This window comes from Anas acuta, chromosome 2 (genome assembly GCF_963932015.1).
Source record: "Anas acuta chromosome 2, bAnaAcu1.1, whole genome shotgun sequence".
NCBI classification, from domain to species: domain Eukaryota; kingdom Metazoa; phylum Chordata; class Aves; order Anseriformes; family Anatidae; genus Anas; species Anas acuta.
This window is the reverse complement of record NC_088980.1, coordinates 118,308,895-118,321,157: the sequence shown is the minus strand read 5'-3', so window position 1 is coordinate 118,321,157 and position 12,263 is coordinate 118,308,895. Positions and strand designations below refer to the sequence as shown.

General features: G+C 42.2%; 1 protein-coding gene across 7 annotated transcripts in view; it reads left to right on the top strand.

Annotated features, from left to right (window-relative positions):
* The first annotated feature begins 602 nt into the window (after positions 1-602).
* LOC137851095 (DGAT1/2-independent enzyme synthesizing storage lipids-like) overlaps positions 603-12,263 on the top strand; it is a 28,300-nt gene continuing 16,639 nt past the window's right edge. For 3 of the 7 annotated variants that reach the window (XR_011092995.1, XR_011092996.1, XM_068671877.1), the window contains exons 1-3: positions 603-928; positions 4,635-4,962; positions 7,347-7,511. Coding sequence is in view for 5 of the 7 variants with exons in the window: in XM_068671877.1 (XP_068527978.1) it covers positions 4,638-4,962; positions 7,347-7,511 (490 nt within the window). In the remaining 2 variants the exon portion in view is untranslated. The other 4 variants (XM_068671873.1, XM_068671876.1, XM_068671874.1 and 1 more) reach the window with 3 other exon arrangements.

The window sequence follows — 12,263 nt, the reverse complement described above, 5'->3', positions numbered from 1 at the left end:
GGTTCCAGGCCAACTAACATGAAACAAAGGACGATGACACAAGGCTTCTGCAGGAGAATATGAACACAAGTCTTATGAGAGTCCTATGAGGAGCGGCTGAGGGAACTGGGGGTGTTTAGCCTGGAGAAGAGGAGGCTCAGGGGAGACCTCATTGCTCGATACAGCTACCTGAAAGGAAGGGGTGGGGAGCTGGGGGACAGCCTCGTCTCACAGGTAACTAGTGATAGGACTAGAGGGCATGGCCTCAAGTTGTGCCAGGGGAGGTTCAGGGTGGGAATGAGGAGACATTTCTGCTCAGAAGGCGCAGTCAGGCACTGGGACGGGTTGCCCAGGGAGGTGGTGGAGGCACCGTCCCTGGGGGTGTTCAGGGAAGGGCTGGACGTGGTGCTTGGGGACATGGTTTGTGGGTGGCACTGGTGGTAGGGGGTGGCTGGCCCAGGTGATCTTGGAGGGCTGTTCCAACCGTAACGATTCTCTGTCCCTACAAAAGATCTTCCCCACGAGCCCTCCCACACACAAGCCCCGGTCCGGCCATGTAAGGAGCCGGGCGGGCGGCGCCACCAATGGCGGCGGCTCCCCCTGGCGGCCGCCTCCAGCACGGAAGCGGCGGGCGGCACGGCGCGGTGCGGGGCCGGCAGCGGTCCGGGCGGCTCCCGCGGCCCCGGCGGCGCCGGGTTCCGAGCGGCACCCTCCATCCCTTCCCCTCCTCTTCCTCCTTCATCTCCTCCTCCTCCTCCTCCTCCTCCTCCTCCTCCTCCTCCTCCTGCCCTCACGCCGCCGCCCCCGCTCCCCCCCGCCCCGCGGGGAGCCGCCCGAGCCCCGCCGCCCCGCGGGCACCCGGCCTCCGCGGGGGCGGTGGGCGAAGGAATAAAAGCGGGACCCGGGAGGGGCGCGGGGCTGCAGCCGGAGCCCCGGCCGCCAGGGGAAGGTGAGCGGGGACCGGCACCGGCACCGAGCTCGGCACCGCGGGTTTGTAATGGGGGAGCTGGGCTGGGCTCCGCGGGGCGCTGCTCGCTGCCCCACAGCACCGGGGCAGCCTCCCAGAGCCTCCCAGCTGCGGGGTCCTGCCCCTCGGGGGGCTTTTAGCGGCGTTACCGGGCTCTGAAGCCCCCTTGTGCTCGTTTGCTGTGGTGGTGGCTTTGCTCATTTTGCTCTAAATGCCTCCTGTGGCTGCCCGGCGCAGTAGGAGGCGGCGTGTTTCTGCTGGCCGGGGCGTGTTGTGGCTGTCGTTTTGCAGAAATTCCCTAGTTTTGGGGCACTGGGATGCTTTGTGGAGGTTCCTCTTGGACTTTTCAGCTGTGCAGTGAAACTGCAGCGTGCTGGTGCTCTGCTTCTCGCAGCACCATGAGCCCAGGTAGCCCAGTGGCAAGAGCACAGCTGTAGTTTAATTAAAGACTCGTCTGGGCCACGTACTAGAAACTCATGAAGTTTCATGAAACTCAAGTTTCTTGTCCTTTGCTTGAAGGAGGTCCTGATCAGAGTGGTGTCACTGGTGTTTTGAGAAGGCAGGGTACTTAATTTTGTAGTCGTAAGGGTGCTGGGCAGTCATCAGTTAAACAGCTCTAAAGTGGGACAGCCCAAAACATCTGTCTATTAGTAGTGCACATGAGCTGTGTTGGGCCTTTATTCAATTCAGGGCATGTGTGTGCTGTTTTGAGGATGGAGAGAGTCTGTCATCTCCACTGCCATTACCTTTGGTAGGGCGTTAGGTGCAGCTATAACATAAATCACATTTAGGCTTGGAAACAGAGTGTTCCTGTGGACCATCAAGGCAGGTGCTGGATTTCTTAAAAGGAGAGCAAATTTACAGGCTGGAGGTAAGTTGAACATGGGTCAGGATGGCTGTCTGCATGCTGGGCTGCGTGGGCAAGGCCATAGCCATTAGATGAGGGAAGTGTGTATTTCCCTTTATTTCCCTCTTCATCACTCATGAAACCACATGTTTTGAGCCTCACGATACAAGAAAGGTGCGGACAGCCTGGAGGAGACTCCAAGAACACGGTTAGGTGACTGGAACACATTGCAGACGTGGGGAGGTGGAGGGAGCTGTGTTGTTTTTCTTAAAGATGAGGAGGATTAATGAGGATCTCACTGCTCTTCTTAGTGAGTGGTTGCAGGGAAAGTGGGATTAGGGTTCTCAGCCAAGGGACAGGAAGCAACAGGAACAAATTGTAGTAAGGGAAATTCTAACTAGGTCAAGGGAAAGCATTTTCACCATGAGGGTGGTCCAGCACTTGATTAGGGGCTGAAAGAAGCAGTGGGATCTCCATATATGAAGATACTACAAATGGGACTGGATGGTGCCTTGAGCACCCCAGTCTAACTCCTTGGCTCTGCTTTGTGCAAGAGGTTATATTAGTGCTGTCCAGTGATTCTTTCCCCTCTAAAATATTCCATGATTCCCTTCAAGAGTAGGAAACAGCATTATTCAGAGTAGAATTGATGGTCCCTAAGGGAAGGCAGTACTTCAGCTGTTACCTCTGTGGTTGGCAGCAAAGAATTTTTATTTATGTTACAGGTTACTGCACAGATACATAAGCAAACCCATAAAATTGCAGTGAGATGCAATACCTCAAATGCAATCACATTTCATGCACAAGGACAAGTAACATTTTGCAAGACTGGCATGTGTAGACAGGACTTAAAGTTTACTTGATGAGGACTTTGTGTTTGGAGAAAGTCGTAAACAATTAAAGATGTAGTAGGAGGGAAAGCATAACTTTCAGTAATCTTTGAAGTTCTGTACCCACCTCTGAGTTTTAAAAAGCTCTTGTGCCATAACTCATGCCTACGTACTGTTCTCTGCTTAGTAGGTGGAACCAATGGAGATATCCAGGCATGACAATCTGGTAAATATAATGTTGAATCCTACTCCTAAATCCTACTTGGTCTTGGAGTTGTGTTCTTATGACTTCCCATGGTTGTTTGCTGCCTCACAGGTTCTGGAGTTAGTCTCTCAACTGGAATGAGAAAGAACTTTCCCTTGCTCTCTTTCCCGTCCTTTTGTCCAAATTGATCCTCCCTGCCACCCCTTAAATGCACACACACGAAATCGGCAAAGTGCCTTTAACTTATGCCATGTGCTTATGCATTTATGAAGATTTATCAGCCGCTCTTCTCATTGTCCTCGAGAACATGCTGAAGAGCAGAAGTTTGTAAGCCTGGGTTGGTGGAAAAGGCATGGATCGTGGGAGCAAAGCTCTTGTCAGGACATCCTCTATCTCCTCTTGAGTAGGAGTTACCTGGAGCAGTGTGGGTATAGGCCAGTTTCAAAACAGAAGTGATATCCTTGCTATATCGAAATGGGGGAGGAACAATTGAGACTGGGAAATAAGTGAGCTGAGTTCTGTTCTGGTGCATGCTTCAGTGTCTCATAGCAAGTGGGGAGTGAAACTGATCTGCTTCTTAGTATTTGCTGCCATTGGGATTCTGATAGCATTAGCAAAATTATCTTCTGAATTTCAGTCTCTTGTTGCTTGTGAAACAGAGCAAGAGTAAAGGAGTGATGAGAGATATCTCTCTGCGTAGCAATTCTGCAGTAATATGTTGTAAGTCACATTTTAATAATAAAAAAACTCACATTATTTCAGAAATTATTGGTTTTAATTAAAATCCATCCATTTCCCTCTAAGTCTGCACTGTAACTGCAAAATGTTTTTTTTTCCCTGGACTTGATTAACAGTTACTCCAAGTCTTGACCAAAACTTTTCCACACGAGGATTTTTTTTTTTTTCCCAAGGTATTTATCTTGTTCTAGAACTCTAGCTAAGATACCCCAGCATACAGGTTGTCTCAGGCTTGTAAGATGAAGCGAATAGCAAATTTTCCCCTAAACTGTACATATCAGAAAAAAATGTTGCTCCAGAACGATAGAAAGTATGAAATCAGTCCAGAGAGAAGTAACACTGAAACTTCTTAGGAACTGGCATGGAAGAAGGTTCTTATGCCTAGACACAGTAAATGCTGAGCGATTGAAGCTCTTTGAGGACTTTGTGATCTTTTTCTCTTTGTGGAACCTCTCTGTGTTGTATTCTGGGACTTGCATTTCACGATCTTTAAGTTTCTAGATGCAATCAAAAGTCTCTACATGAGCAAGACTTGCTTATTTGAGGCCATCTTCTTACCAAGCCATTGTACGTTCATGGTTAGTGGAAGCGTTTGGTAGGGTTTTTATAGCACTGAATTTGAGATTGCACTATTTCCTGCTGGAGTAAATGCTTGGGACAAAGTTTTGAGTGTACTGCATATGATGTAGGATAATAAAAAATACTAATCAACTAATGAATGCGGCTTTCTGGGAACTGGAAATAAAATAGGTGTCCTGGATCTCTATAAGATGTGCAGTTTTTAATGAGAGAAAATAGCTTGAGGTGCAACAACCATTCTATCTTTCTGAAATTAGAGCTGTCAGCATATCTGCTACACAAAAATGACCGAAAAGAATAAAGTAATGGTTTTGCTGTGTGAACCATTCTGTTTCTAACGTGGCCTACTGTCTTGTGTAGCACATGGTGTACAAATAAAATGCATCACTATTTTGTATGATTATGCAGTATACGCAGGTTTATTGCTGTCTTTTTTAAGGCTTTATTCATCTGTATTTTCTTTTTTTTTTTTTTTTTTTAATTAAACAGAGGATGATAGGTGGAAATGAATCCTGTACTGCAGGACCAATATCGCTGTCCTACTTAACCTGTGTGGCTCACTTACTGGGAGAATGGACTGGTGTGGAGCATCTTGAAGATTATCTGGGTTATACAGTCTACCTTTTATGGTTGCTTCTTCCACTTGCAATAGCTTTTATATTTCCAGGAATTTTCTTCTTCGTCTTTATCTACAGTGCTGTTATCATTCTTTATATTCATAAAAGGAAATTAAATGGAGAAAAATCAGGTAACGTTTGGGATGGTGCAAGAAAACTGTTGACTACCTTATGGGATGGACACGCAAGGATATGGCATGGTAAGCAAGATCTGACTTCTTATTAGAAAGTGCTGAAGCTCTTATTCCTGGCTTTACCTCTGGGGATTATCAATGTACATCTGATTGTTGTTGCTGTTTGATGAAATTTGAAATTCAGGCCATTTTTTTTCCCCTAGCTTAACAACTGCCATTTGTGCTTCAACCATTGTAGAGCTGGGAGAAAAAACAATTGAGACTTTTGGATGTAATATTTTTAGTCTTGCACTTTTATTCCTTAGCTGCTACCTTGAGATCTTTCATCTAGCTGGATATATGCTATTTTTTAAAATTGTTTAATTGTTTTTCTTTTTTACTTTTTAATAACTACTGGATTTTCTTCATTCCAGGAGGACCTGAAATTATAGCTATGTTAAAAATCAAATTAATTTGCCATGTCCTGTGAACTTTTTAGCAAGCAATAAAAAAACCAAAAATCTTCTTTCTGTTCTTTCAGAGTGAATACATGAACACTGGAAGCTAAATGACAGTTATAACCTAATAGCTAATATTTCTGCACATATTTGTGCAATTTAATTACAAGTAACCAACATAATGCCAAACAGTGGCTAAAAGGAACCCTCAACATTGGTTCATTCACTAGTTGCTACTTTAATTTGATTTTAGAACCCCACTTTTTATATTTTCTTTCTCTCTATGTATTTTTGACAACTACTTTCTCTAGTAGAAGAATGTCAAAACTAAGGGCTCTGTTCCTTGTCCCTCTACTATTATATCTCTTATAAAGACAGACTTAATAAATGATTTGGCTTTTCTTTCTAAGGAAATCATAAGCCTCTTTCAGAACCATTCACTCTAAATAGAGCTAAAGGAGAAAGATGTTTAAGAGCAATTTACATAAAGAACAAATCCTTCTTGAAAATCATCTCTATTTGTTCTCCAGTCAAAGGGAAGAGGGTTTTCAAGGCATTGATAGCCAGATGGTGCAGCGGCTGTATCAGATGGGCTTTGTAAGACTAAGATGTAACTTTCAAATCTGTGAAAGTACACTAGATCAAAATCAACAGCGAAATCAAAGGGCTTAAAATGCTCACTTCATAATGAAAAGCTATTTACTTTTTTCATAAGAAAATGATTTTTTAAGGCCTTGGCTCTTTTCATCCGTAGTAACTTTTTCTTTTTTATAAGAAGCCCAACTTTTTATTTGCACAGAAAATATTCTTATCCAGTCCATCATCTACTGATGTGACTTTTTTTCTGCCCTGGCAGCTGCTTCCACGTTCTCTGAAATATTTTGTGATATTTGTTTTCCCCACTTGGTTAATTGGTAGTTCACAGGAAGGAATTTTCCTCCTGAAATCTCATAGCAATGGGGAAAAAAAAAAAAACAACAGCAACAACAAAAATAAATAACAGAACCCTAAAATGGTGTGTGATACCTCTAACCTGTGCAAATGTTAGACACAGGTATTGTTCTGGTTGTGCACAGCTGGCAGGGAGCTCAATTAGTGGTCACTTGTGATGGCACAGGTGATAGGTGGGTGTGTTTGCTATAGGTTGCAGATACACAGGTGTAGAAAGTAAAACAGTAAGAAGAGCCAAAAGTACAGACAGAAGTTTAAAAAAGAGGGGCGTGGAGAGATTGTTCCAATAACTTCAGAAGTGGCAGTTAAAAAGAAAACAAAAACAACACTAACAAAACTGCTCAGTATTAACTGAATGTGTTTTAAACTGGTCTATTTTGTTATTTTGTGCTAACTGAATATTTTCCTCACTGCTAACTAAATTAGAAATACACGTCCAATAAGAAACTTGTATGTTTCAATTCATGTAAATTGCAATTGAGCACATAAAGCCTCAGACAGCTTTTGGTGCTTAGTGATGGAAAAAATAGAGCAAGCATAACTCTGAGAAAAGTAACAAAAAAGAGCTTCACATGCTGGAATAAAAAGAGCCACATAAATGGATGTTGTCATGTCAAATCTTCTTAAACAGTTACTCATGGCAATGAACTTGACTTTGAAAGGTAGCTAATAACTTGAAATGGTAGTGTTTCAACACTTCTATCTAATCTGTATTTTGATTTATCTTGAATGATTGATTAAGAAGGCTACAGCCTTGAAGGCAGCGAAATGGAAAAAAAAAAAAGGTAAAATTATACAGTAGTTGAAGAGATCCAAGCTGTTGTTTTTGGTGTTGTTCTGTCTTTCTTTAAATGTAGATCTTCTGATTTAAATGAAGCACGTATTTCCTGTGAAAGCAATTTAGTCAATGCTGCAAGTCACCTCTTGACATTTTAGCTGCCACTTTGCTCTAACACTTCTCAATAGATACTGGTTTCAGCTTGCCAGTTTGATGCAAGTTAGTTTCTTTGGGATAGAATTGTATCTTATTTTGACATCCATTATGTCTTTGATTCCTAACAGGTTACGAGCTTCATGGTGTTGAAAAAATTCCAGAAGGACCTGCACTTTTTGTGTTTTATCATGGAGCTTGTCCTGCTGATATTATCTATTTCATATCTAGACTTCTTTTAGAAGAGAAGAGATTCTGCTGCCTAGTAGCTGATCATTTTGTCTCCAGAATACCAGGTAACATGCTTCATTATGAAGGATCAATTTGAAAACTCTATAGACACTTTTTTTTAATAATGTAAATAATGAAAATTGAAGTGCAAGAATACAGCTTTCAGAACAAACTCTCAGACAAATTTAGTTGATGTCTGTTGGAGAACAGATGTTCCCTGTAAAGAGCATACTCAAGAATGAGTTTATGCAACTGGCCTGTGCAGGGATGGGTTGTACTCCTGGCTGGGCAACTCCTCTCACAACTCCGAAGTGTTTAGAAACAAACAAAAAAGAAGAGGTCATGGGAGAAACTTTTGTCTTTGTATTAATTGGTGTCCAATACTTCAATGAGGTGTTTCCTTTTTATTAATATAGGCAGAACGAGTGGTGTATAACCTGATTAAGAAATAGTGCCCTTAAAATTGGTGACATTAGTATGGGAGAATAGAGGATGCCTTTGTGTATCCCACTCAATTGAGTATGGTGGGCAGTAGAGACTGGTATCTCCAAGAAGACTTTAAGTAGAATCCGGTCCAGAGGAAAGCCATGGAGGTATCCAAGTTTGTGTGAAACGTGTAGGAAATGAAAAGTATGTTTAGGGCAAACTTCTGGCTGGACAGCCTAGGGAAAAACCATGCTGAAATAAGTCAAGTTAGTTATGTGGGGATTTAGTTTTTTTCTTCTGGAGGGGTGGGAAAATGCAGTTGAATTTCCAAAATACATTAGCATCCAGTTCTCTTCCCAAATTCTACTAAAAACCTCATAATTTGACTTGTGAATTTATAGGAGTATTATGTAATGTACTAATATACAACATCAGCAATGCTTTTACTGAAAATAGTTCATATCAGAGAACTAATTTTGCCATGAAATCATTTCAGCCTTAATCCCTAAACACAAAACCTTTTCATGTGAGTAATGTTAGGTCTTCGTTTCTACAACTGCTTTTGCCAGTAGACTAGGATTTGGGTTAATTATCCAACTTCTTGTATACATCTGACTAATGCAATCTATTTTGTAGTTTATTGGGTATGATGTGGAGTCAAATCTTAATAATTATGCACACTTGTTAATTAAATGTTAGTTGTAGTTTATTCTCGGGAAGATCACTGGCAATGCCAAGCTGGAGGAGCAGTTGTCGCTCCAACAGATAGAGCTGGTATTCAGAGTAACTTCACAGAAAGACTGGCAGAAACATCACAGAGTTCAACAAAAGTGAATGTGAAGTTATGAATTTGGGATGAAATAATCCCATGTGACAGTACAGGTGGGACCCTGAGTAGAAATTGGCTTTGTCAGGAAGGATTTCAGTGTTCTAGTGGACAACAAGGTGAACACGAACCAGCAGTGTGCCCTTGCAGCAAAGAACCATAGAACGGTTTGGATTGGAAGGGACCTTAAAGATCATCTCATTCAAACCTGCCTGCCATGGGCAGGAAAGAAGATCAAGTGCATGGTGGCCTTTTTTAACATGTGTGTAGTTGAGGGAAGAAATTATTTCTCTTGGTTTGGCACTTGTGAGAGCACGTCTAGCAGTACTGTGTCCAGTTTTGGACTCTCTAGTATGAGAAAGACATTGGCATATTAGAGCCATATTCAGTGGATGACTGGAGGCTGGAGTGTATGATGAGGAGAGGCTGAGAGAAGTGGATTTATTTGGTCTGTAACAGATAAAGGTGGGTGGAGATATTGCTGTCTTTGATTACTTAACGGAGGGGTGCAGAGAAGCTGGAGACAGATTCTTCTCAAAGGTGTACAGCAGTAGGATGATAGGTGACAGACAAGCTGCAACACAGAAAATTCCAGTTAGACATGAGGAAAGGTGTTTTATGATAAAGATGATCACACACCGGAACAGATTCCCCAGCTATTCTGGGTGAACTCTATCCCTGGAGATTCTCAAAACTCAACTGGCTGAGGCCCTGAGTAGCCTGGCCCAGCTGGACCACTTTGGGTGAGAGGTTGGACTAGATGGCCCTCCCAAACTAGATAACTCTCTGATTATGTGAATGATTTAAGGCTGTTCAGGGAAGAGAAGTCCAAGGAGCCCAGATTGTTGTTCTGGATTGCGTCTCAAAGCCTGTAGAATAATCTATGAGTGGCAGCCCAGGCAGATGGAGCTTCTCTTGTGAATCAAATCAGAAAGATGGACATCCTTTTATCCTAATACTAAGGCTGCCTGATCTCGATTAAGGCTTCAGATTAATTTGGATGCCTTTTCAGAAGATGTTTTAATTAACCCAAAGTTACCAGACTCAATTTAGGAGAAGTGGAAGAAAGGCTTTTAGACACACTTGGATCAGGCGATTTACTGATCCTTCTGTTTTTATGATTTGTGAGTCTATTATGAATAGCTGTGAGGAATGGCTTGTCCCATGAATCTGAATGTTGGACCCATGCCAGGATGCAGCTGACAATATGCAGTCTTATTGCTTCCTCTGCACTAGGCGCTTCTGTACTGAATTAACTGTGATTAACTGGGTTGGATTTATAGAGTATTGCTGTGCCCCCTGAAGGATTCATGAGTCTACAAGGGGTCAAACAAGCTCCTCCTCCCTGCTTAAGTCTTGACAGATACAGCTTGGCAACCTGTGGAAGGGAATTTAAACTAATAGAAGAACTCCTTGAGATACCTGGAAATACCTGTTGAGCATTGCCTAATGCATCTCTCTTTCATGTAGATGCAAAAGGAAATTATTTGCTTGCCTCAATTTATACTAAATCAGTACTATGTATTCTTCTCTTGCCTGTGTTTTTAGGGCAGAAAGACAAGGAATGCAGTCCTTGGGCTAACTTTTTTCCTTTTTTTTTTTTTTTAATACTGGAAGTTGATCACAGGGTGGAATTGGGAGGGGAGAAACATTCTGGTACTCCACGGTCCTTTAAATTCTCATCTGTATAATACCCAGGATTATGTTGATTTCTCAAAGGTTGAATTAAAATGAAATCTTCTACTGAATAGTGGGGAATAGAAGAGTGTGCTAGGGCAAAGGGCAGAGTCCAGGTTGAACAGTTGAGTAAAATCAACTCTGGATTTTTTGGTGTTTGGAAAAATTAGCATACCTTGATGTTCTGGCTTTGTGTTTAGGATATTTTTTTATTGTTTAAAGTGGGGGGGAAAAGTAGATTCCTGGTGGTTGTCATGCTATAGCCAGGTACTACCCCAGTGCTTCTTATGATGACCCTTACCTTGGATATAGAGTACCCTGGCTGTCTCATCTGGGCCACTTGATTAATTCCTGTCTTTCTGTTGCTCTGACTTGCCAGATTCTTCCTTTCTGCTGTTGGAGTAGAGGTATTAATAGTAAAGTATGATTTGCTGACTAGTCTGTGAAATACAGCTCAGAATATAAGGTTTACAGTAAAAGCCAAGGGGGGAAAATACAGCTGAGGAACTTTGTGGAGACCTGAAACCTCACCACTGTTCCCTATTACAAAACATAGCCTATATTCTGTTCCCGTTTTTTTTTTCTTTCCAATCTATGAAATGGACAGACTCATACGGTGCTATGCTATCATCCCCGCTCCTCCTGCATGTCTGCTGTGGAAAGGAAAGCTGTTTTCACACCTTCTGTTTCCTTGCAGTCCATCTTCGTGCGTGATTCTACCTTTGCTGTGCTTGTTTTGTATCTCTCCTGATTTCATGGACAGAAAAGAGCTGCGAGATGAGCAGCTTCCCATCCCCAGGTGCATTCCAAAGAGCTTTAATGAGTTTGGGAATGTAAAACTTGTAAAAATAAAAAATAAGCTATTTAAAATTTGAGAACCAAAACACCTGAGAAAAATTAAATATGAAAAACTAATTCAGGAGTCACCTGTGCAAATGGTACTAGATGAAGCCTGCTAGTGTTACATGTGGTACAAAGCAGATACAACAAGCTGTGAGACAGCTACAGCAGAGCTTGTGTTCTGGTGTTGTGCTCATGGATAGATTCAGACTGCGTGTAGGTATAAATCAGGAGTAATTATACTCATGTCACCTACAAAGATTCATTGGAGTTTAGCTAAGAATAAACTGATGATATGCTGCCTCACGGTCTCCTTCCAGAGTCCTTAGTCTATGCAGTGTGTACAAAAGGACAGAGCTTTATCTTCTTAACTGTACCTTCTCTTGTGTGTCTGTTCACGTTAACAAATCTTTATTTGCAGAGTAAAAAAAAGGTGATCTGTTATTGAGGGTTAGGCTTGACTAGATCAGTTCTGTGCCCTTGTTTGTGGCTGATTGGGTTAAGTTTGGCTCAATGGGAAACCTCAAGAAAGAGAAATAATCTCTCCCATGCTGGTCAGTGATCTGAAGCTCCTGTTTCAGTATGTAATACTCACAAATGCTACATAAATTGAAAAATTATTGATGTAAGTGAACATGACTGGCTTCCTGCTAGTTACGTTCTTGTACATTAGATTAGTTGTCTAAATTGAGCACGTGTGTGTCCATTTAATGATTGTAAGCAATTTCTGGTGTTCTGCTGTTCATTGAAGAACAGAGTAAGTATGGCATTACACGTTTAAGGTATGAGGAGTTTATGTAACGTCACAGTTTTAGACTTTAGTAAATGAAAAATCTTCACCTAAGATGCGTATATGAATCTGGTGAGCCCCGATTGCTTCTGTGGTGAGCTGCTGTTATTTTCTGATGAAAAGCCACTTGGGTACTCAAACTGACCTGAGGATTCAGTCCCTGCAGTGATCAGGAACACAGGGAATGCTAAGTTCTGTTTCTCATCTCCTTGTGCATGGACTACTGTGTGTTAACAAAACAACAGTTTGCTGGAGTTT